The sequence below is a fragment of the Ambystoma mexicanum genome, chromosome 6q (genome assembly GCF_040938575.1).
Source record: "Ambystoma mexicanum isolate Mex_15411 chromosome 6q, UKY_AmexF1_1, whole genome shotgun sequence".
In the NCBI taxonomy this organism is placed as follows: Eukaryota; Metazoa; Chordata; class Amphibia; order Caudata; family Ambystomatidae; genus Ambystoma; species Ambystoma mexicanum.
This window is the reverse complement of record NC_090937.1, coordinates 79,037,030-79,062,477: the sequence shown is the minus strand read 5'-3', so window position 1 is coordinate 79,062,477 and position 25,448 is coordinate 79,037,030. Positions and strand designations below refer to the sequence as shown.

The 25,448-nt window shown below is 44.2% G+C and overlaps 1 protein-coding gene across 2 annotated transcripts in view; it reads right to left on the bottom strand.

Moving 5' to 3' along the window:
• STAP1 (signal transducing adaptor family member 1) overlaps nt 1-25,448 on the bottom strand; it is a 618,379-nt gene that overhangs the window by 107,378 nt on the left and 485,553 nt on the right. For both annotated transcript variants that reach the window (XM_069630495.1, XM_069630496.1), the window contains exon 9: nt 23,505-23,684. In XM_069630495.1, coding sequence (XP_069486596.1) covers nt 23,505-23,684 — 180 coding nt within the window. The remainder of the gene's footprint in view (nt 1-23,504; nt 23,685-25,448) is intronic.

The following is a 25,448-nucleotide window of genomic DNA, read 5'->3' as shown; positions in this document are numbered from 1 at the left end:
CAAACTGCCCCAAACAGTAATCCCACTGTTGCCTTGCTGTAGAGGCTCATGCCAGGAGATGACCCAGAGGCTTTCATCAGGAACTATGAAGGAATAGCAGCAGTAGCTGTGAGGGGTCAGAAATGTGAGGCGGACAACTTTTAGAAGATTTTTCAATAAATGCCATTTCATTAAATCATACGTTTCAATAAACATCTCACTACCCCAACCCTGACGAGGATTTTCCTGTCTATAGTAAACTAAAGGAAACACTCTAACAAAGGCAATCTGGCCCTCACAATTACACATAAACTAAACAAGAAAATACATGGAAATTCACAACAACAATAATTGCAATTGTAATGTATTCACATTCCCTCTTTATAACCTGGGTGCATTTTCCTTCCCCAGGTGTTAAGTTGAATTCAGTTCCACTGTTCAACAAAAAGAAACAAGAAAATCCAGGTTTTTGACAAAGTTCCAACAGTTCTTTGCATCTACAGCTTGTCAAAAGAAAGTTCCGATAATCCAATGTTCAACAAAGTAAAGGTTCCTCTTCTTCCTTGAATAGTTATTTTAGTCCATCAAATAGCATCAATGATATTCTTGCTCTTGATGATTTGCCACAACTTATAAGATTCAAATAAAGACAGCTGCTTGATATCAGCTTCTCTCAGCTCTCCTTTCAACACCACAAATGACAGTTTGCATCTTTGTCAGGATAACTTCACAGAACTTCAACTTTCACCTGGTTTACTTTCATACGAGGTCTACGTCTACAAAGATCCACTGCACAGGTTTACTCGTTTGCCCGACAGTTTTCCACAACCAACAATGCTTCTGGAGTCCTAGATCTACTGACAATCAAATGTTCACAACAGCTTCAGCAGTTTGCAGTTTTATGACTTTCACATTTTTTTCAGAAAAGACCAGATTCACATTAGTGCTCTTCAACACTTTCATGCAAGCAATGCTCATCTCCTTCTGCACATACTGTTCCAGAAGGGCAGCCTCTTGGCCACCCTTGTCTTCCTGCCACTCCAGTAAGCATTAAGGATATGGCTTTGACTGTCCTCCTTTTGGCTTTGACAATGTAAGTTTTTATACCAGTTTTAACTTTATGGAACAATCACAAACAAGCTACACCCTTTAAAGCATTTCATTCACCACTTCTCTTCCTGTTAGCCATATGCACTTAATTGTATACTTGTTGTTAGTCTCTTTTGGCTTCATGCAATGCTTCTATAACTCTTGGCTTTGGACAATGCTTGTATGTTCACTGAAACTCGCAATCTTAAAGTTCGGTCACTTGGATTCAATGTTACAATGTTTCTGCTGCTTTAGGATTCTTCAGTTAGCTTTCACTTTAGAATCACTTTTAGGCATACTGGATTAGTATTTAAACTGTTTTCTGTAGTTCGGTATTCAAATACCAACATCAAAGCAGTTTTACTCATACGCAAGTGTTACTTTTGTTGCATTCATTGTCCGGCAATCAACGGTTGTGTTTAAAGCAATTTCACTCACACACAAGTGACTCTTTCGTGCTACTGTTGCCTATCTTGAATACGCGAAAGGGATTAGAACGCTCAGTAACACTCACAGGCTTCTTTCTTTCCCTTTGATCCCATTGCGCGCTGCAGGGCTTCCACTGCTCTGGCTTTTCTCGAACGGACACACTTCCTCGCTGAAGTTGCCTTTGTCCCTGCCACTTGAACACGGAGACCCCCTGGTGGATAACAGCCCCCAGCAACGGTCTCCTACACGCTTCCTGCTGTGCAATCTCCGCAATTCGGTTCAAATGGGGTACTTCTTTCTTCACGCTTCCTGCTGCGCAACCTCTGCACTTCAGATTTAGGGGGAACAAGGCCCACTCAGGGACCGGCAGCTGGCATCTGCCCTACAATGGTCCCGGTGCCCTCTCTTTCCTCCCAACTGCCAACAACGTGCCTGCTCTTCTTTCTCCTTCTGCTGCAGATGCTACTCCTGCTGTTGCTCCTAATAAAGGCCTGAACCTGAGGGGGCCTTTTAAGCCTCTATGTCTCCCTCAGGTGTGGGTCATTTGTCTTAACAAGCTGACCACTCCTGCAGCATTGCTCCGGGCCATCTTCCTCGTCCCAATACTTAGGGAATTATGGTACTTGAAGTCCCCAACAATAAGATTTGGATTTCTTATTTCTTCGTTGTTACAATAAGGCATTAGAAGTGTGTGATTTAGGGGAAAATTAAACAGGGAGTTTCCCAATCTTCCTCACCTGTTTGCATCCCCCTACCCCCATGTGATCCTCGAGCAGAACGTCAACCCTGGGGTCGAGATCAGAAAGTGCCTGCCTTTCCCCTGGCCACTTGAGAAGGGTTCCAGGCAAGGTTCTCTGGGGGAATCATTGCTGATTCATCACACGGCCACATGTGACAAGGAGTGTTGGGCTCAGTACTTCACACCTCTCATGATAGCCTTAGAGGACACATTCCAAGTCTTTTATGCTGATGGACAGATGCCCTATGAAATCTTATGAGACAGTGTTCTAGAACGACTTGGCTACAATAAAGAGTTCCACCTGCAACAGCAGTGGGAGGTACGCTTGCTGGCCCAGGAGACTCCGCAACAAATAATGCACTAAATCTGATAAACTATGGACTGATGGCTAAAGACGGTGAATCTGGAGAATGAAAAGGAAAGCTTTAACAAAACAAAAAATGATGTCTCAGAAACTAAACTCTAGTAGTGTTTGAAAAATATTATGAATTTGCATTCTGGAGTACACTTACCGGAATAAGAATCATCACCCTTCTTCTTCACGGCTTATTGGAGATAATTGGTAGAGTCTCTAGCTGGATATGCCAGTGGCAAATGTTGGACTCAAACCCAGACCCCATTTTAAATGGTGTCACTGCCATATGGTCAATAGACATGGACATGGAAAAAAGATGGTGTAGGCAAAGGATATAGACAATAAACTTCAGTCAATGAAAAAAGGCTAAGGACAATAGAAACTGCAAAAGGTTTATCAGACAGTGGTTATAGAAAAAAGACTGGACAATAGATATAGAGAAAAGACAATATGGACAATGAAAATAGAAAAAAGATTATATAAGCAACAGATAAAGAACAAAGACTATATGGGCAATGGAAACTCACTCACAACTACTTTATATACTTGTTAAGATGAAACATTCAAACGGACCATATTCCAAATGCATACGGCTGCTAAGGGAGGATTTTAGAGAAAACACTGCCATAAGAGCTACTCAAACTAAAACACCATTTTAATCTTTATTAGACAGAATGCGTATCATAATGCTGTAGCAGACACAGGTGACTGCGTACCAGGAGCCTTGCATTTATTTTCAAAGTGGAGTACTACCATACACAGACCTGAACAACTCACAGAACTGTGCAAAAACAATCCCACTGCTGATAGATACAGATCTAAGATGGTGGCCGCCCTTACTAAGGCTCGGGGCATGTAGACGTCAGAGTGTCAGCAAGCCAGAACCATTCCAACAATCAAAGTGCCACTATAATTATAAACCACATCTGATTGTGACTAGGCACAAGTAGTCCACAGGCACATGATCAGGTCCCCTTGGAAGGAGGGCTGTGGCAGGAGATAGAGTTAAGTGAGGGGAAGAGGAGTATTTTGAAGAGGTGCCTGGAGGGATTACTGGGAGGAGAGTGGTGGGATACACTAAAGAAAGCAAAACAACTTGGAAGCAAGACAACGCGTCACAACACAGGCACAAATCCCTATCCCACTCTTAGAAACCACTCGCTGGTATGAAGCGCGTTATAAATGAACAATAACATTCATTTTAAAAATGAAATGGTTGGAGGCAACATTGGGGGAAAAGGAGGTGAATAGGAGTGAGGTGGACGATACCCAGAAAGAAGTTCAAAAGGGTGGAGAACAGAATAAAGGGGATACAAGTAGAAAGATGGAGAGGAGGTTGGAAGAAGTGAGGGAAAGAAACAAACACACTATCAGCTTGAAAGTATTTTGTTAAGGAGGGGTGGAGGTGTGAGCAACTGGCAAAGCATTGAAGATGCCCAGGAGAAGGTTAAGGGAAGGGACAGAGAAGAAGAGTACCAGACCACTGCAACTCATCGAGAGGGTATATAAGGACCTCATGCTTGGGACCATAGCCCGGGACAAATGTCAGGAAGGAGGAGATGATCAAGAGATTCCATCTCCACAGAAGTTTATCTAGCCATTTTATGGGTGGTAGTTTTGGTGCCTCTCACCATACGACTCGACCCTCATCCAGCCTGTTGGGAAAGCCCTAGTGGCCAAACTCATGTGTTCTGTGGTTCAACTGAGTGCTAGCATGCCACAACTTCTGCGTTTATCTCAGCCTAGCGTGCAATTCACGTAGGGCCCTGAGGACCAGACAAGGATTTTCTTAGGAGTTGAGGACAAAAAGATGAGGACCTGAGTCAATCTGAAGAACTAAGAAAGACATGTGTTTATTTATTTTTATGTTACTTCCATTTATAGAGAGCTAATGGCTAATTAGGCATCAGCGTGCTATTGATAGTCAGAGAACAGGACGAATAATCTAGAAACATATGGTTTTTAGTTTGGATCTAAATGACAGCAATTAGAAAGCCTAATGTAGTTCCCTAGGGAGAGAGTGACATGCCTTTATTGCTTGTGCCCAGACAAGTAGGCCCATGGCCCATGCTGACCAACCCTCACGATTTCACATGGGAGGCTCCTGATTGTTTAGCCCAAAATGTTGATTTAAAAACATTTTTACTTTCTCCTCCCAAAAATGTACCTCCTCCAATTTATGTCAATTTATGTCAGTAAATAAAAACAGATCACCTGGGTCCTGGTGTAAAATCTTTGAACTGTTTTCAAATGTTGGATGGGATCAGGCGTGCCGAACAACTTTATCTTTTAAATAAATGGGTGCATTGCCATAAAGGGCACTGTAAGGGTAAGCATCATAATTTAAACCTACATCAAACAGGGAGCCGCGCCGAATTCTGCAGAGGACTGAGAAGATGTGCTCCTACCTATAAGTAGATTTAACAATTGTGGCTGCTGCATTCATTAAGATTTCCAAGCGATTTAGGAGCTTTAATTATGCATCAGGGTATACCACATCAAAGTAATCTTTCTTCACACAAATGATGGCATAGGCAAAGATAGCTCACTGGAATTGCTGGAGGTGGCACAACAATATAAGGTAGTAGTAAGTGGTGCTTGCAAGAGAGTTGATGTGAGGGCTTATGAAAATAGAGAAGCCAAAGATGACATCAAGGGTGAGTTTTAATTCTATCCAGGACAGTGATACTGGTGTCAGTGAAGAGGAAATTGGTGTATACATGAATGAAGTAGAAGTTCAGTTCTAGTTCAATTTTAGTTTGCTTGAGACTGGGCTGGTTGTTGCTCATCTAGACTTCAATAGTCTTAAATAGTCCCTTCACTTTTGCATGGTTTGTGCCAGCATCTCCATTAAACCTAAAGACGGCCAGTCTCACCCACATAGTAGTGGAACATGATTCTTCCCGATACAAGCAAATCATAAAGCAGATATTGAGAGCGATAGGTGGGAGTCCTGGTGCATGCCACAATCCACCTTGTCAGGGAATGAATCACATCCGCTGACTGTGACACAGGATAGTCTGCCACTCAAGCAAGACTCTAACCAATTATTGGCTTCCCATGTCATCCCTACCAATATGTCCAGTCTAGTGAGCAGGACAGCAGTGTCCAGGATTTCAAAGGCAACTGACAGATCAAGGAACATCAGAAGGGCAGCATCACACTCATCCAGGATCTGCTGCAGGTTGTCCATCGCATCCACGAGTGTTGTTTCAATGCCCTACAAGGTCATAATCCTCACTGCCGATGTTCGTTAATGAAAGTTTGGATCTGCCCATATGTGGTCTTACTCAAGGTCTTCAAGAGAAAAGGCAGATGGGTGATTGGTCCGTACTTCAAAACTGAGAGTGCGCCCAAAGACTGTTGCGCAACAGTGTTAACCCATGCTTGTTTGAAGATGGTAGGGATGGTGTCTCTAAAAAAAAGAAATCAATGATGAGTGTAGCCAAGGACATGATGTATTATTTTACTATGGCAGAATTACTTAGCTTGCCTGGGCACTTTGTGATTACCTGAATAGTCTGGTTTATAGAAATGGGTATGGAAAGAAAAGGGGCTCTAGAATTCCAGGAGGTTGCCTCTCTGGGTTTCAAATCTGTGGCTGTGAAAGTAAGAGTTTTAGAAATTAAGCAATTAGAGTGAGAGATTTTAGTCTCACACTCAAAATGTTCTTTGTTAGGTAGTGTTGCACGTCATTGTGCTACATTTTAGTTTGAATTGGAGAGCTGGAAGTAGGCTCAGGTTTTCCAAGCTTTCTCAGAATACTGCAAAGAGCCTTAGAGTTTGGGCAACATCCACTTTGGTGGAATAAAAAGTTTTCTTTGCCAGTGGAGTGGTAGGGTAAGCATGGGGGTAACTTCAACCTCTGAGACTGAGTGCTTGCGCGATTTTCCAGGAAAGGGATTCCACGAATCCAGATATATTGTTAAATCCAGAGACAGACTTTGTTAAGTTCTACTTCCTAAATTGGCCCGTCCCTGGTATACAAAGTGATGGGGAATCCCAGAGAAAAGTCACCTAAAACTTCGAGCAGTGTGATTGTGTATAAGACTCCAAACCCTGGTTGAAACCTGGGAACTTAGGACTGAGGAGGAGATACTGCAAAAGGGGAAATGAAATGGTGAAGTGTGTAGTTAGGTGAATCTATGGTTAGGTTTCCTTAATAAAATCTTGATTATTATTTATTCTGTTCTCTCCCCTGTTCCGCACTTTCTAATTCTCCCCACTTCCATGCACTTTCTCCCCCTTTCCATTCACCATGCACTTGCGCGTTCTCATTGCCACTGGGCCTAGTAAGATCGTTGTTTTTTGATCTCCCCTGTTCTCCTCCCTTTGCCTGGTTGCACTCCGAAACACTTGTGTATGAGCGTGATATAAATAAAATATCATATCATATCAAGTATGACTGGGGTTGACACTGCTTGGCTTTGTAACAGTCCTGCAGTGAAAGGATCACTTTACTTTGCTGCTGTGAGAGCAGAAGCAGTGTAAATAAGACACAGGGTTATTTCCTGAGCTTAATGGCAAGAAATTGAAAGATCGATCTGATTGCAACCGGGGGAACAAGAGTACAACATCATTTGTCATTGGTATATGGTCCTGGAGTGGATCATCCACTTTGCTAGAGAGGAGATGGGTCTCTGTTGCAGCAGCTGCGAGGGAGTGGGACACTTATTCAAGTATGGTTGTGATGCACCAAATTGGAAAGTTGTGCAACAAGATTAACCTGGAGATGGAGGAGATAACACACGAGGCACTACTGAATGACTCTGCTATTTGTTTCCGAGGTAGACCCATCAGAGGGTGGGGGTTCCCTATGGCATAAGGGGAAGTGAATTACTAATCAAGTTGTTATTAGCAGGATAACAGTTAACAGCAGGCTACTGGAAAACAACACATTACCAGATTTAGGCATGTGGAATATATTGATGCGTGAGAAACATACCTTTACCTTGCAGGGTAGCATGAGATGCTTTTTAGAGGTAGGAATGTTTTCTACACTCTGTTAAGAAACACAATAGGCACTGAAATACTGGTCTCGTGCTCCGAAAGGTTCTGGGTTTCTTAGGTCTATGAAGGATAAGTGTTATCAACTATTTGTCTATTTCTTAGCAAGTAAAGGGAGAGAATTGATTTTGCTGCTATCCAAATGTAAAATCTCTTTTCTTTTTTAAAATGTATTAAATGCGTGGTTACAGTGGGTGTGGGGGTGGGGTGGGAAAGGATGGTGTCACATACTTCATTCGAAAATAAGTGGATAGGGTGAATGCTTTTTCTCATCTTGGGTTGGTTCCTCTGCAGCGTGGTGGTCCCCATATTGTCACACTAGATAGTTGGGCTCTTCGGGCATTCTGAGCTGGGTATGGCTGTAATAATGCCCTCTGGTGTCATCAGTCCAAAAGTGTGATTCCCTCGCCACCTTTAGTGTTCCCTGGGCTTTGTGTGCTTTATTGTTCACGAACCCTTCTTTACAATTGCCAGTATTTTGCAGGTTTTCCAGGGACCTGTATTCTGTTTGTGGCCTCTAGACCGCTGAGCTGAAGTGTGACACAACTAAACAGCACTGTGATATGGCCGACACACAGTATCTCGCACTTGGACCCAGCAGGGCAGAGGCAGCAATCGGCAATGGAGCAGGCTGCAAGAAAGGTAGGTGGAGAAACAGGAGATAATGGGTGGAGGGGCCACTGGAGGAACGGGGTGAGGCGCACACAGCACGAACATGAGTTAAGAAGTGGCCCCTCCCTAAAAGGAGTGGAGGGAGGGGCAAAACAAAGAGCAACCTTGCTGGGGGTTGAACTTCACTGGGCAGCCTCGCACAATGCCTCTGTTTTGTTAGAGCTCTATGGACCCTACACATTGTGCCGCAAGGTTCTATCTAATGGGTGCAGGCAAGCCATCAGAGAGGTTTGTAGGCAGAGCCCCAGGAGAGTGGCAGAGGGAGAGATGGAAAGAGGCCACTTCAAGTCTGTGTGTTTTCTTACTTCTTCCAACCTGTTGCCTCTCTACTCCAGTGATAATCTCTCTGACCTATTCGCATGCCTTTTCCCATCTTTGGCCATGCCTAGGGCTTAACCTGGCCCTTTAGAACCTGCATACGCCAACTGACCCTATCTCTGATCTTCTTGTACTCCTCTCCTTTCCTTAGCTCTTCCTTCCACCTTCTTGCCACTTCTACTTCCTCCTGCCAATTCTTGTACTCTTCCAAATACTCGTCCTGTTTTCCACCTTTTCCTAGGTTTGGGTGCCACCCAGTTCCCCAGTCTCTTGCCTCCTCAATGTTTTGCTTCCAGGTTGGCCGCAACATAACTCAGAACTCCCCATCTTCTCTGCTTCCACTCCTCTGTCTCTCCTGTATCCTCTATCTTCCCAAATTCTTCTTTCTCAAGACTGCTCAACTTCACAACCAAGTCCAAACTCACACCTTCTGACCTCGCAAGCAACACAAACTGAATGTTTGGTGGGGCTTTTAGAGTGCGCCTTTACTGCCCTTGCGCCGGACATTGGTTAAGGCACCCAGCCTCACTTGGACCCTTTTGGCAGGGGTGATGAGACTAAACCTATGTCAGGAATTGCTGCCATTTCAGATATCCGCAGTGAGAATGGAAGGTCTTGCTGGTCTATGGGAACAAAGAGATTCACTGAAACATGTGTAAGGTTTGATTTTAAAGCTAACCACCTAATAAAAATAGTAATAAGGCATTTGCACATTGAGTTCTCAGATGCAGGCAGGGTTTGAAGGATTTCGTTTTGGAGTAGAGATGCAACTAAAAGAGAATACTCTCAGAAACTGTGCCTGGGTAAAAAATAAAGCAAATCAGATGACTGGTCGAAGAGCAATGTCTTGAGTTCAATGCCAAGTCACTATTCTAATCCATAAAGGTTCAGGGCATCCACACCCATGAAAGTGCCCATAATCCATTCCCAGGCCAAGCCCTGTCCAGTTATCGCTTTTGTCTAAGGGTATCCTGGTACTATTTACTGAGGCAATACTTGTAGCTTTCCTCCTCTTGCCCCTGAGGTTGACTTGTGCTTTTACTAGGCAAGCTTTTGCAAGTTTTCCCTCTTGCAATGAGGGTCCTCCAAGCAGGAAATTACCCCACGCGCCTAGGTCTTTGCTAGGCTGCAGTAAATATAACCTTCCTGCCAAGCGCCATATTCTTAGGTTTCGACGCTAAACAGAGACTGCCCAGGTCCTCAAAGTATTAAAAATATTTAGTTCTTCTGGTGGCTTTCAAGCTACTACCAAAATCTACACCAGAGCATCTAGCGGGATACTTTCTTTTGAGGCTTCTCCTCAAGGCCTCTCTCCTGCAAGCCTTTGTGAAAAGGCACTTAGTAGGATACTTATTCTGGCCTTTCTTACAAGCCTTAACCCCTCTAAGGTGTGACTCACTTGGCTCAGCTACCTTCTGCTCTTCAATTCTCCTATAATATGGCCAATTCGGATGGGTCAGTGGCACAAAGATAATAAGGATCAAGAGGATGTAGGTGCAGCCTGTTATGTTTAAGCAAAGGTTTATTAGGACTACATACTTAAGTGACGTGTCAATAGCAACAGGATAGCTTTCCCATAAGTAACCGTCTGGTTCTTTAATCTGCAAATCCTTATAGAGTTTTCCATACTGGGCAGAATTATCAATTCAGTATCACTCACAGTCCTGGGGGTTTAAGCGCCCCTCACAGTTCATTCTTGATTCCTTTGTTGGTGCACTCATGTCCTCTACTTTAAATCCGGGATGTCAGTGAATCCTTGGCCCTAGAGCTCAGCTCCACATAAGTTTGCACACTAGGCTGCACAAGGGTGTGAACTGGGCACTGTAATGCCAAAACCACAGAGCTTCCACAAAGAGGTCTGAGTTCTACCTTCTCTGCATCTTCCTGTCCCAAGACCTAGACTCACTAGCAAAAGCCTAGTCCTTGCCTCCCTCCTTGCCGGACAGCAAGGGTGTCCCACACCTCCTCAAATCCTTGCCATATGATCGTTCCTCTACCCCACCCATCCCAGGCTGCCTTTTCCTTCTATCTGTTTCAAATGACCTCATCACATCCCTGCCCCTTCCCGTAGTGCTCTCTTTCTCATCCTTCTGAGTATCCCCCCCTGAGTTTTCCTTCCCATTTCCCTGATGTTTTCTCTCTTCTCGTGAATGCCTCATCCAACCTCCTCATGTCTCCTTTAACATCTTTGTGGTATCTCTTCCCACCCTCCTCCACATGTATCCTTACTTCCTCCTTGATGTTTTCTTTCTCCTCCTACCCCCCCCTCCTCCTCCTGACAACCCTCTGCAGCCCCCTCCTTCCTCCCTTCCTTGTTTGACTCTTTCAGCTCTCCTCCACTTGCCTCTATGAGGTTCACTCCCTCCCTCCAGTGTTCTAGCAGCCCCGAAATGGGTCACTGGACAGATATATGCATTAAGCTTTTTGTTGTATGAACAGAATGAACATTATGGCCAGTTTTGCTTTTACCTTTTTAAATGTGCACAGATGAGACTTTGTAGCCATGTTTCCTGTTAATTCCCTTTATGAACCAATCGGTCCTCGGGATATGGACTAATAACATACAAATAAGTACTGGCACCTATGACCCATAACTAAGATTAGATCCAAGGAATGTAGGATATTAAAGTATGCTAAAACCTAATTCTGGCTGGCAGCAATGGGGTTTTATTTCGAATGAATGTTAATTTCCATAGGCATTTCCGATTCTTTCTCATATCCGATTGCAGTATACAATCAATCGTCCCAGAAACTGGATGTTAGACAAATGTAAACATAAAACCATATTCTGCCAAAGAAGACAATGGTGATGTGCAGAGAAAAGAAGCAGTGATCAATTTCGAATATAATGATTTTTAGTTACCAAGCTTTATTGCCAGTTTATTGGTAGATCAGATGAAAACGACATCTGCTGAAAGGATTAATATTTGCAAACTGACACATCTGTTTCGTTTCCACCTAGAAAACTACTTTCTAAGCCTCAAGTGAACCTTTGGCATCTCACTCACTTGGGAGAGAAGCTGATTTTTAAAGGTTAGGCTGATGTATAACCATTTCATTAGAGCCTGGAGGCAGGGGGGTGTTCTAATCAAGCGAAAGATCATTACTAACAGAGGCTCTTTGCTCTCCAGGAGGCAGGGCTTAGCCAGAGCTAAGGCAGCCAGTGAGTCACGATGAAGTAAAGCTTGTTTATACCAGCATGGATAAATCCCATCATGCTTTGCTCTGCCCCAACGTGATTCCCTAGGGGAAGAGGCCTTTAGGAACTGCAGGAAAAGAGGTGGACAATTCTACAGGACGTTATTTTCACTGGATTCAAGCTGAGGCCTCAAAAAGGAACAAATAGGGCCACATTACGAGTATGGAGGCAGCCATGCCCTTAATAAGGGCATGGCTGCCTCCATACCGGGTTCCAACCAGGTTCTGTGAATGAGGAATTACTGGGTCATTCTAACCTTGGAGGACCCGGTCATTCCTAATTCACAAAACCAATCCCCATTCCCATTTGAGCCCCCATAGGGCTCAATGGGAATGGGGATGGAGCTAATAACGGGCTCGTTTATAACGGGCCCGTTATTAGCTCCCTGGTCCCCTTGCAGGACCTGCAAAGGAAGTCTAGTCTGACCAGACATTCAGTGCGGGTCCCTCTAGGGGACCTCGTAATAAGGCATCCCGTAATGAACGGTGCCGGTCCCGTACCGGCACCCTTCATTACGGGAGTGCCATGGCCGTAATGAGGTCCATGCTCTGGTAGGCTTTTTTGTATAAATGGAATAGTCACCCATCTCTCTATGGATTCTTGATAGAGATGTTGAAAGCTCAAAGATCACTTTCATAGGGACAAAGACTTACGGTAAGGAGAGGAACCTTCCCCTTGCCATCCTTGGGGAAAATAAGGAGCAGCAGTTGGAAGAACTTGAGGATGGGCGCACTAAGTCCCCTTACCAAGGACATCTAAGTACACAAAGTAGAGACAGTGTGCCAGAAGGTGTTTTTTTCAAGCCTCCCCTGAGTGGGCTGTGCAGTCTAGAGCTCCAGCTCAGTAGAGTTCTTATTATAGAGCCTGGAAATACATTTGAGACAGTTTAGCAACAAAATGAGTTGGGATACCCAATAGAGCCACCCAATGCTTCTTGCACCTGATTTCCTTCTGTGCCCTAAGCCCAACCACAATTGCCGAGACAGTCCTGAGAGCTACCCGGGATGTCCTAAGTGGTCCCCATGGATCCAGCCTTTCTGAGCCGCTGAACCCAGCACCTGGTCTGAATCTGGCACCTCTGCTACATGAAGAAGCACCAAGAAGGTCTACTTGATGCTGTCAGGCCTTCTAAAGAGAACAAGGAAGTGAAATGGAGGACTTCCTACCCAAAACATTCAAAATTAACCACTTATGTTTATGTTACTCTTTTTCTTAATCTATTTGTCTGTTTTTGATATCCCAGTTCACCTGTCTGCCTTTAGTTTATATTCAGCCAGTATTAGTGTGTGTTTTATTTTGCAGGGGTGGGCAACAATTGTGTGTTTTCAGTAAAGACTATTATCTTGTTTGGACATTCATTTTACATTGGTAATTACCAAAAGGTTGTTTCTTTAACCTTCCACTGCGGATTCACACCTTTGCATAATATAACCTGCCGTAGGCAAATGCAATCAATATAGATCTGATGGAGGCATTCACTTTCTATCTGATTTTTCTTTATGAAATAAGCACCACTGAGCGCAGTTGTAGTAAAGGTTTAGTTGTAGTGCATGAAAGCCTTTGGCCTTCTTTGTGCTTCTCTCTGGCTGAGATCAGATTTTGTACAAGTTTTATTTGGGAAAACGAATACCACTTTTGGGTAACCTAAAGGCCCTAATAATCTTGCAACGCCAGTCAGTGAATACTAGTCTACTTTACAAGTGTCACATTCCAATCATATTTGTAGAGCCCCAGAAGCCAAACAACCCCCCCACCCCGCGTGCTCTGTAGTTCAGAGTGGAATGGAACAGCCTGGGGTCCTACTGACCAGGGGAAAACAAGGAAATGAAATAAGAGTAGGCGAGGTACTGGCTCTTCAAGGGATTCTCCATTAAGAGTAAACAGAGACAGAGATTAACATCAATGGTCTCGACAACTTTGCTCCCATCTGTTTACCACCATGCAGTAGCGTTGCCCCCACTTACACCAACCAGTTCCCCCAAACCCTTATAGTGGTCAGTATGTTAGGTGACAAGAAATAAACCTGGACAAGAGAAGGCTTACAAATGATAGGGTCAAGGCTAGCAAAGGACAAGATTCGAAGGTGGTCACTGATTGCTGGTATGAGCAGGAAGTTAAGGAGCAAGAGTACTGCTGGGAAGGGGAAGGTGTGCAGAAGACGCCAGGCGAGCACAGGCTACGACGGGAGTGCTGAGAGGGTGTGCACAGAGCAAGAGATGGGCGCACAGGGAAACATATTGTTCAGAACACCATTTGTTTTGTAATAGGATTTTTTGGCCACAGCATTGTATGACAACCATAGGTTTTTTAATAAAGTAAAATATGTTTTCATTTAAATTATTAAAGTCAGGGCATGGATAAATGCTACAATGGCGGATCCTCTCGCTGCTGGGCTTCAGTGCCAATAGTTTGAATTCCATTTGGTCAACATCCCCTGCTGGGTGAGCAGGTGTTGGACAAATTTGAGAGACATTCTCGAGACCCCTGATTGGTTAGTGGTATTGGGTGAGGGCCCAAAGACTTGTTCAGCCGTCCCAAATGACAGACACTGCAGAGGGATCACAGTGAAGAAACCAGGACAGTCACTCCATATCTGGGCTCAGATAAGGACAGATTTGAACAAATTGAGATTGGATTGACTTTTGAAGCAAAGATGCAAGGGGTGGAATCCATGTTGGTCTACAAAGCTTTACATTTGTGGTGCTTCTGCATGCTAAGAATCATAAGAAAATATTTAAAGTATTCCAGGAATGCTGATACTTTGTTGTGTTCCTGGAAGAGTGAATGAAGGGCTTTGCTAGTCAATTAGCGACAGTATGAGCATCAGAGGAAAGCGATCAGAGAAGAGAAAGCATGAAGAGGTAGATACATACTCCACCAGATCTTTTACCTCTTCTCCAACAAAAAAGTGCATAAGACAAAGAAATCCTTTCCTGGCATATTTAAAAAAAGAAATTCTAAAGAAAGAGGCGGCATGGGAAAATTGCACGAAAGACAAGAAACAACCTGTTTTGTCCTCTTTGTCATAAGGTTCCTCATCATCTTTCTCGTCACCATCTGAATCAGCACCTTCTGAGGGGAATTACAGTGATGCTAGTGGATCGTGCATGGGTAAAGAGGCAATGGCTAAAGTGCTTATTCAAGCGTCTGACCTCGAAGGGTTTCTGTAAGAGATCTCTGGTGCCACAGGGGAGTTCAAGCACAGCTGTAAGCAGCTATCCATTGATTGCTTACAGTAAGAATAAAATGCTTAATGAATGGAATGATCCTGAGAGGATTAATGTTCCTATATTTATGACACAGCTTTATCACCTGAGAGAAGAGAAAATACTTTGCCTCTATCAGCCCAGATTGACACCATGCTTCTCAGTTTTACTGAGTCACTCATCTATGACCCCAGAGGGCAGCAGAGCAAGAACCCTTGGATAATAAGATAGACTCAGCTCAGAGCAGGGCTTATACAAGGGCACATTTGCCACATGTGCTTCTTACAAGGCAGAAATTGCTTCAAGAGTCTCTGAGATGTTATCTATGGCCAATGACGAAGGGGCATATTGTGCACCTATCTTGGAAGAGATGAAGTCTCAAGTAGAGATGTTATCCAACCTGGCCTTTGATGGAGTAAACTCATCAGTGAAGGCTCTGGGGGCAGCTACCTAAGGACGCAGTGACTGGCGCTTGGATGGCTATCAAAAGATTATGGCAATGAAAATTCAGTTTGAGTGGCAAATGCTGTTTGTATGATAAGTTGCAAAAGTTGTTTAAGATTTAAAAACATGTCTACAGGCTGCAACTAAAATATGGTGCAAAGACCAAGCCAGGGAAGCTCATGTTGTTCCTGATCGTAATTTGGCAGTGGGGACCTGGTACGTTTGCACTCAGGCATATCCAGGACCCTGCCACCACATTTTCGTCATTTGCACTGTAAAGGGCAAAAAGTTGGTGAACACGTTTTCCCTTCACATTTTCACTGTGCAGTGCAAAGTGAGTAAACGCTGCCTGACAGGCTGGCATGCTGTGCATCATTGACTTTTCATTGTGAGCGCTGCTTGCCATGCTGTCATGTCGGGGAGGGTTTCATTTCAATTGTACACGTTCCCTGCCATGATCGCATGGCAGGCAGTGTGTACAATGGATCCCTATGGGGTCCACCTGCTTCATGCTGATGCATAAGGCTGGCGGACCCAGAAGTATCTCCAGCTTTTGCGCCAGCATAAAAATCTATGCCGGAGCATTTGTATGGCGAAGAGGAAGGAGGTGGCGGAAATGCAAGTTGAAATCCGCCCCTCCTCTCCCCCATATATATTAATGAAAATGTGTTGTGGCATGATTGAAAGGTGTTACAGCCTTACACAAGGCTTTTGCGCCCTCAAATCAGGTTACGCCACTGACAAACATGAGCCCAAGGATCTTTTCAGGTGAAGAGAAGTACCAAATTGCATGCATCCAACAAAGGGTGATGTAAACAGAATAGTAACTGACCAATCTAGAAATTTCCCAAGAAACCAGGAAAACCATTCTTTCTGTCTAGAACGAATAAGCCCTGATGCCAAACCAATGAGGTCTAGACTTCATTGTTTTTCAGAGGCCTAGATTAGTCTCGCTTAACACACCTGGGTGAACAAAATACTTAGATGTAGGTGCAAGATAAAGTTTCCTTCTCTACCTGATTTTTCAGGTCTGATACACAATCCCCTGCCCAGGGAAAAAGCCAAGAAGCTAGCTATGATTCTAGGAGTCAAAAACCTATGGACAAAATGACCAACACGAACGTTCCCATGGAAGAGGAGGCGTGGGGATTCTACTTCATCATTTTTCTGGTTCTAAATCAGAAGGGAGAATTCAAGTCATGTTTACATCTAATGATACTCTTAAATGTCTATGGGGACTATACCTGGCATTGCTGGACCTACAGGATGCTTACTTTCATGTCCCATTTAGACACAAACATCAAAATGTTTGCAGGGTTTCAGCAGCCGGGATGCACTCCAATTCACAGCACTTCCCTTTGGGTTCAAAACAGCAGCCGGTCTCTTTACCGACCTTTTGGGTCAAGTGGTGACCTGTCTTCACATTAAAGGAATACAAGTTATTCTGTATCTGGGCAACTCGCTAATCAGGATGTTATCTAAGAAGCAGCTGGAGAACATGTTAGGATAACATGCAATACATTGAACTTCGCTGGGATTCTCTAGAATTGAGAGAAATCTCTCCTGGCGCTTCCACAAAATCTCCTGTTTATAGGATCTTGCATCTGGAAAAAAACAGGTTGCTATGTCCGCAGCCAAAGGATTAAACAACAATGCTAACATTCCTGATCAGAAATCTTCTGCAAAAGAACCAAGCATCAGTGAGGCTTATTCATCAGAGGCACATGGTGGTCAGTGTGGTTGAGGTTCCCTGCGTGAGGCTGCATGTGCATACTTTGATCTCCCATCTGCAAAGATAATGAAGGCCAGAATATCAGGAGTTCCCACTTCATGTCCAATACCACAGGGGCAAAGGTGCAGATTGCTGTGGAAGTTGCAGAAGCAAAATCTTCTGGGAGGGTTCCAATACAACATTCCTTGCTGATCATGATTAACATGGGTGCCAGTTTTCCGGGATGGAGTTTAACACTGGATACAATATCACACAAAACAGGAACAGGAATGTAATCATTACTGACATTTCTTGATGTTGGCAGTACTGTTATTGTGTTACCTGTTATAACCTTGGCCGGAAGAACACCCTGATCCTGCAGAGTGTTCTGTCCTTAGTTCGAGAATGGTGTACCACCTATCCAAGAGGGATAGACAAGAAGGAAACTGACCCCAACTCTACAATGATTAATGGGTCAGTATTGCCAAAGTGTTTTGGAAGCTGTCCCAGACAAGGGGCATACAAAATGGGGGTTCTGGGGAGGACAGGCCACAGGGTTTTTTTGGTTTTTATTCACCCTCCACCATGTGTGCTTTCCCCACCCATCTATCTACAAACTTGCATTAAGCAAGTACAAATATCACAGAATGTTAAAAATATCAAAAACTTTTGCGTCTTCCTGATGTCTCATTCTCTTGCAAAACTTTATGTGCCGGGAGACATCTTACAAACTTTGTTTAAGGAATTTCTCACAAGTTTCAATATACTTCATTAAAAAGCCATTCATGTATCATATAGATCCTAGGCATTAAACACTGGTTGTTCTCAACATGTGTCTCCTATAAGTTAGCGTCATCCATGGAGTGTAAAGTCACCCGGTTTCAATGATATATTTTGCTCAAATCATCTTCATCAGGGCCAATTTCTTTTCTTGTAGACACCAATCTTCCATCCGCCCAATGTGACGGTACCCCATATCACACCTTAAACGCAAGTCATCGGGTATATGGTGCGTATTAGCTTTTTCTCTGTATCATTTTCCAGTGGTGGTGGCAGCGATATGACAAAAACCCTCTAAACAATTCATAGGGGCTCAGTGCAGTCCAGAGTGGGCTGCTGCCTCATCTGTGTGTAACTTGTTGCAGCGAGGCTCCGTGAGGAATCTCGTGCACACATTCTAAGGTAACACTGGAGGCCATTCAACACCAGGAGAAGTGGAACAGGCAACATATCTGCTAAAAGCTTTTAAGTTGAGAGTTCACTAATGACTTCAAGTATATCATATGTAAGTCATATGGCCGGGCCGGGAGTATAGCTCAGGGGCAACTTGCACGCCTTGGAAGCAAGATGACGTGGCACAACACCGGTTCGATCCCCGGGTCTGTGCTTAGAAACCTCTGGGTATTAAGCATGTTATAAATAACCAATTACAATTACATATGAGGTCCTTGGTGGGATGGGATTCCCACAAACCATTACATTGTGCACAGACCTCTATGCTGCAATAAATCCCATTTGCTGCATCCTGTTGGTGTCAATCTCACTGTTCTGGTTTATGGCTGTGTGGCCCTGATCATTGCATGCATTTGAAGGGCAGCAGCTCCTCCGGGCAGCTCCTCTGGGTTCATTGGAGCAGATGCACCAACACAAAAAGAGCCCCAGTGCCCAGAGAGTTAATGACATGGGGGCTCCTTAGCCTTGGGCGGGGCACCCTTCGTTTTGTGAAGACCATCAACCCCTGTTTGGATAGAAGTGATATTGTTACTGGGCACGGAGTGCTAACACCAGGATTCTTGGGTGGGCTGTTGTAATCAGGGAAGGCAACACCTCGCCTTAGCCTATGTAAACAGGTGGGGGTAGCTGTTTCAGACTCCTGGAGCAACTGGCTTACAAGAAGAGGACATAACCCACTTTGTTGCTGCCCACAGGCAATCCACATCAATGAGACTAACAATAGCAGTGCAGAATGCTCCAGCAAAATGTTTTCCTCATCATCTTGAGACATGTGTCCAGAATTATTCCGGGAAATATGCTGATGGTTCAGGAATCCTTCCTTGGACTTGATTTCCTTCCCTCAGATGCCCAGCTTCCCAGGCTTTGCTCCAGGGATCATTGGTTTGGCTGCAATGATTATTCAGTGGCTAAAGGAGCTTGTATATGCTTTCCCACCTATGCCCCTGATAGCAAAGGTGAAAATCGGGGACACAGCTTCAAACATGATCCTTCTGGTTTCATTCTGGTCTTGGTTCACTTTACTAGTGGGACTGGTGAGGGCTCCAATGTTTCTATGGTACATCTTTCCTTGCACTCTAAAGAAATTGCCAGACAATCTGTCCTGCAAAATCACTCGTTGGTGGTGGGCATCAGAACTGAAAGTCAGGGCCTGCAAAGACATGGTCTGAATACACAACTGGAACTGGCAGAACAAAACTCTAAAAGACCTTCAACACTGAAGGTTTATTAGAGGAAATGGAGAAACTTCTCTTCATGGTGTGGAAAACATTCGATCCAGTTTCCTCAATTCTCCATGCAAATAGTTATGCAATTTATTCAGGAGGGGTTTCAAATGGGCTTAGCAGTGTCCTCCTTACATGCCAAGTGGGCTGCCATAAAAGCATTTATGGAGTGTTGGAGCCTGGATTGAACCAGTGTGAAACCTGAAGCAAAACCTTTGTGAGTTTATCGTTCTTAAAGGACAGAGAAAGTAGCCCCACAAAAGAGTTAGTTGTGGAGCATTGCCCGGAAGGTTGGCACCCGTAGGCGACCCAGGACGATATTGAGTGAGCTATTAGGAAACTTAAGAGTTCCAGGGTGCCTGGGCCAAATGGGCAGTCAATTCTTGTCCCTGTCTATAAAAAAGGTGATCAGTTTCTGCCCACATATTAACACTCCTCAACGTGACAGGGAAAATGTTCTCGACATTGGTCTTGAAGGCCCTGCAGGTCTGGGTGGATGAAAGGTATTTTCTTCAGTTCACCCAGACCGGATTTCCATCCGGGGGTGCTACCACCCGTAATATTAGGTCTTGGACACATTGACAGGGTTGGCTGCCACTAAGGCAGGGTCAGCATTATATACAGTGTTCGAAGTGTATGAAAAGAAGTAGTGGAACTATGTTCCCTGCTGGCCTGCACCCACTCCCCACAAACCCCATCACCATGCACCCTCCCACACAAAATACAAAGCCCCAAACACATGCACCTGCTCTTTAAGGGAATGTTCAGTGCAGTGCACTGAAAGTGCAAGTTTCAGCTTCGTCCTATACTTTTATTTTAAAACAAAACCATTCCGGAACAGTTTCCTTTTAAAATAAAAGTATAGGAACAGTAAAGCGTAATAAAAAAAAGTAGAGGAGCACAGCTCCCGACCACTCCCGCTCACTTCGAACACTGATTATATACCATCTTCGTAGACTTCCTGGCTGAGTTTGATGGTGTCAACCGTGATAAGCTATGGAGTAAAGTGGAGGGACTGCTGTTGTATATTTTGAAGGGCCTCCATCTTAACACAGGGGTGGGGGTGAGTAAGGCTGGATGGTTCTGGGACCACGACTGCACAGGTTTCGATCAACAGGGGAATCAAGCCAGGATGTCTTCTGTCTCCCCTGTATAACATTTACTTGGCTGACCTGCCTTCCTGCTTTTCAAGAGTTGGCAGTTGTTGTCCAAGAATTGGAAGCGTGCCCATACAATGTATGCTATACATCAACGGTTTGGTGATGTTTCATCACACCTATCATGGCACAATGGAGATGTTTGAAGTACTTAACTCATTTGCAGTCGAGAATGATATGATGATTAATATGGACAATACGCAAGTAATGCTGGTAACTGTGTAGAAGGTAAACCGCCCTACCTCCTCTACATGTCTGGGTTTTCTGGGCTATGTTACAAATTACACTTACCTGGGGCTAGAAATGAGTGGCAGTATGGATTATGTGTACATAATAAATGCCAAAAAAGGAGCAGGCCAGGTGAATGACACACAGGACTGATACATTTGCCAGCCAGGTGGCAGGATACTCCATAGAAGGGATCCTTATGATGTATAAGCAAAGTTACTGCCCCATGGTATTATATGGTCATGAGGCAGTGGTCATAGGCAACTTAAACTGGCTTGATAAATTGGAAGATTATTTCTGGAGAAGGGTTTTAAGATGATCCCCTTCCACCTCGATGGAATATCTCAGGTTGGAGTTGGGTCTAATTATGATACTTTGAAGAATTTATTTAAGAGGAAGGTTAAACAATGGGACTGGTCTAACAACTATTTACACCTATCCACTCTACGTTCGTATAGATACACTTCTCGTATAGATACACTTCTAGTTCAACACATTGTTACCTAAAACCCAAACTTACCTCCAGCAGTGCCCCAGCCCTGCAGTCCATAACAAAAATACACAAGTTGCGTACCAATCACCTCGCACTTTTTGTTTTTGAGGGTGCCCATCGTCAGATCCTTCTAGACCAAAGGGTATGGCGGAACTGTAAAGTATCAGGACTGATAGAAACACCCCAGTATGTTTTTACAGATTGTACAATACTGGGGCCAGTCTTTATTAGTATTTCTGGCCAATACGTACATAATTACGACTCGATTAGGAATGAGGCCTTTTGGGCCAACTGCCTTAATTCTGAGAGTTTTTAAATGGCCCTGCATTGGCTGTGGAGACATATTGTAAAATTATTACCACAAGAGACAGAGGGTAACAGGTAGAAATATGACCTGGGTAATTGATTCCATATTATCCGATTGTAGACAGGCAGATAGGCTGCTGTATTTTAGTATTTATATGTTACACAGGTGGCAGTGGTTATCCCCATGAAGTTCAATGTGGGTTTTAATAAATGTAAATTTAATGTTTTATCTCATTCTTTTAATCTTCTGAATTTGTACTCTGATGTTTTTTTTATTCTGCAATTCGTGATTTGAAACCTGTAGTTTGAAACGAATGTGTGGAATGAGTTTGGTTACGAATTGCATGGCAAATGATGGAAAACTGTACTTAATTGTGTGTTCGTAACCAAACCGTGTTTGAATTTGAACTCTTTTTCTTTTTTTTGTAAAGGTTCCTTAAGAATCACACACAAATAAAGATAAATAAATGCATAAAACCCCCTGTCCAGTCAGGGACGCCCCAATTGTGACTTGTCTTTGGTATTAAGAGTGTTGCAACTCCCTCCTTTCAAACCAGTTGAGTCTATTGATTTCAGGTTTCTTAAATTAAAATCAATCTTTATGGTGGCGATCCCATCAACATGCCAACTAGGGAAAATCGGGACCTCTCCAGGCAAGGCTCCTTTCCTTCAGATTTGGTGAGAAGCCCTCATTCCCAGAAATGACCTTGCCTTCCTCCCAAAAGTGGTTTCAAATTTGTAATCAATCTCATCAGCCTAGTATGAAGGCTTCCATGCCCATAATCAGCAGGGGATCAGGAATACCAGATGGCAAATACATCTGCTCAGATGCCTCGTCTTTCCTCGATTCAGGGGAGATCAACAAGGACAATCTAGTGCAGATGCCCAAGGTGTTCCTATAGAGGATAGTTGAAACAGTTGCAACCTGGTGAGATCCAAATATATTTATCAGGCAGTGCTGCCTAGACTTGAACAGCCACAAATCCGGTTCCTATGGCCCAAGGGGATTAAGCACCAGCATTCATTAAGTGGGGTGAATGCTGATTTAACAAATGGAGGTACATCAGTGATGAGGTGTGCACAATTATACTAACACCACAAAATTGAAAAGTTACCGTTTAGAGAGTTGTTATTGAGCGGAAGAAGAACGAATAGGCTGGAAACAACTGTTGGCAATTAAGATTTGTTAAACAATTTCATGTTGTAACAAATAAGGCAGCTAAGAATTGAAAAATGAATTAGTGTGATAATGATTAAATGTGTTAATTTCATGAATCATGATATATGATTTAAATTAAAACACAGTGCTTTCTTATTATTTCTAAGTCATTGTTTTCTTTGCTTTACATAACGGCATTTGGGGAATATAGACCTAACAAGGCTGTTGATAGTGTATGTAGAAACCAGACACACTGAGCAGAGATAGGTTTATCAATATCCCCTTGCCGTAAGCATTATAATAAGATTCACCCAAACACACTCACTGCAACTCCCCCTTTTTTGTCTTTGGCTTTTTCTTATAGTTTGCTCATAGTTATTAAACCAATTAACACAATTGTTATTAGATTTTATGCATCAAGATAGTTGCTAAAATTGTCATCGGGCCACCACAAAAAAATATTTAAAAATGGGCCTCTTTGGTACTAGTAGCCTTGAATCCCATAAAGAGTTAAGGAAATTACAATTTAGGAAACATTAAGGCATGCGTTCACTCACCATTCATGTAAGTACTGTCAGGATCGTCCTCCTGGATTGGTATTTTAATTTTTTTAGGCTTCTCTGGCTTTACCAGCTTTTCTGTTTTTTTGGGCGCAAGGCATACTAACGGTGACACTCTTGCCTGAGGTTTACTTTTCTTGGATGCCTCGTTTGTGATAGGTCCTGAACCAAGTACTTCTGTAGGGAAAATACAATGACAGGGAAAGGCATTACAGATCTTTCTGGTGAGCACAGAAAGAAAAATCAGTTTCACCATGGTAAAATAAAACGATCGCAATCCCCCTCTCGCTTGGTATGAAATAAAACATACATGTATAACATAGCCAGTAAAGCCATATACGTAATTGTGTTTCTAATTTTTTCCTAAGAGGTCCATCTGAATGATTTATTCATTTGTGGTAAATGCAGTGTTTATTTTGGCCTGGCATCACTTATCCATTCACTGAAACGATGGCCAATGTCGAGTTTAACCAATTAATACAGGACCAAAATAACCCCTGTATTTACCACAAAAGAATAAATGTACCTCAAATCTTCAGATGTCATTACTCAGATACAAGGAACACATCATAACACCCTGCTTGAATGTATGAGTTTTTAGTAGCTTCTCATTTACAACATGGATCAAGCGCCACCAGTTTCTCTTTCACTTTTATGAGATAGTCATGCATACACAAGACTTTAATGTGATGTGTGACCCTCCTATGTTTATTGCCCTTTTAAGATGTGGGTCCCTCCCAACGTGTAATACCCTTTTAAGATGGGCCATGACTCTGTCAGGGCCCAAGCTAATAAAATGAGCAACTGCAGGCACGTGTATCAGAACAGCTGCAGACTCCAACCATGGAACATCTGTTGTCTCCGTCTCTCATTCTGGGGCTGCAGGCCTACACCGTGTGATCACAGTCCTGCAGGTGCCTGCTGGTCTGGGCCCCCAGAACAGGCTGGTGCCCTGGGTCCAGCCCAGGCACCCACCATCCATAATGCTGCCGGCATCCGAGGTGCTCCGGCACCAAGGCTGTGTCCCCACAGCCTCACAGGGTCCTGCCCTGCAACCAGATATGTCCGCGTTACCCTGGCACACCAGTATGACCGCCGCCGGCAAACAATAATGGTGACGAGAAAGGAGGAAGAGCCCCCACGATGACCCGCCCCCATTGTGCCTCATTTTCTTTTCAAAAAAGAAAAAGGGAAGGGGGAAAGGAGGGAGAAAGCATGAGGAGCTGCATCCATCGCCGTGGACACCAGAGCCCTGTCGGCAGATCCTCGCTACCCGTGGCCCTCTGTGAAGAGGGCGCTCGTGCAGCCAGAGGAGGGTCAGCTCGCAGCTGCTATGGGCCCTGCAGCCCTGGCAGCATTAGCCGCCTAGACAAAAAGAAAGAAATGGAGCGTCCGCAACGGCAAGAAGAAATGGACCGCTGATGTATGCCCTCTGCTACGGGCAGCGCCCTGCCCAAGGACCTACCACTGTTGTCACCCTACCACTGGTGTGCACCCTTTGCTACTGGCAGCTTCCTGCCCGCACTCCATGGATGGTGCCACTCCATGAAGACACTACTCCTCCCTGCGGGAGCAGAAGAAGACAGAGCAGGGGACCCGTGACTAGCACTTCTTGTGTGTGTGGCCCTAACACCCTGCCACTAGTGTTGCCCTGCCTGCACAGCAAGTGGCCCTAACACCCTGTCACCAGCGAAACCCTGCCCCCAGCGACACCCTGTCACAGAGGTTGTGGGAAAAGGATAGAGAGAGCAACACTCCCGCCTGGGGGAGGAGAAGAGGTGGCCCAGACAGTTCGTCAACCTGTCTCTGGCCAACCAACGTCATGCAGCTTCAACACCCACCACCCAGAAGAAGTGCTATGAGCAAGCAAGGGTTGCAGCTCTGTGCGAGTGCTTGTGTGCCCTCTTGTGCCAATACAGTGAAGAGACACTCCTGACTGGG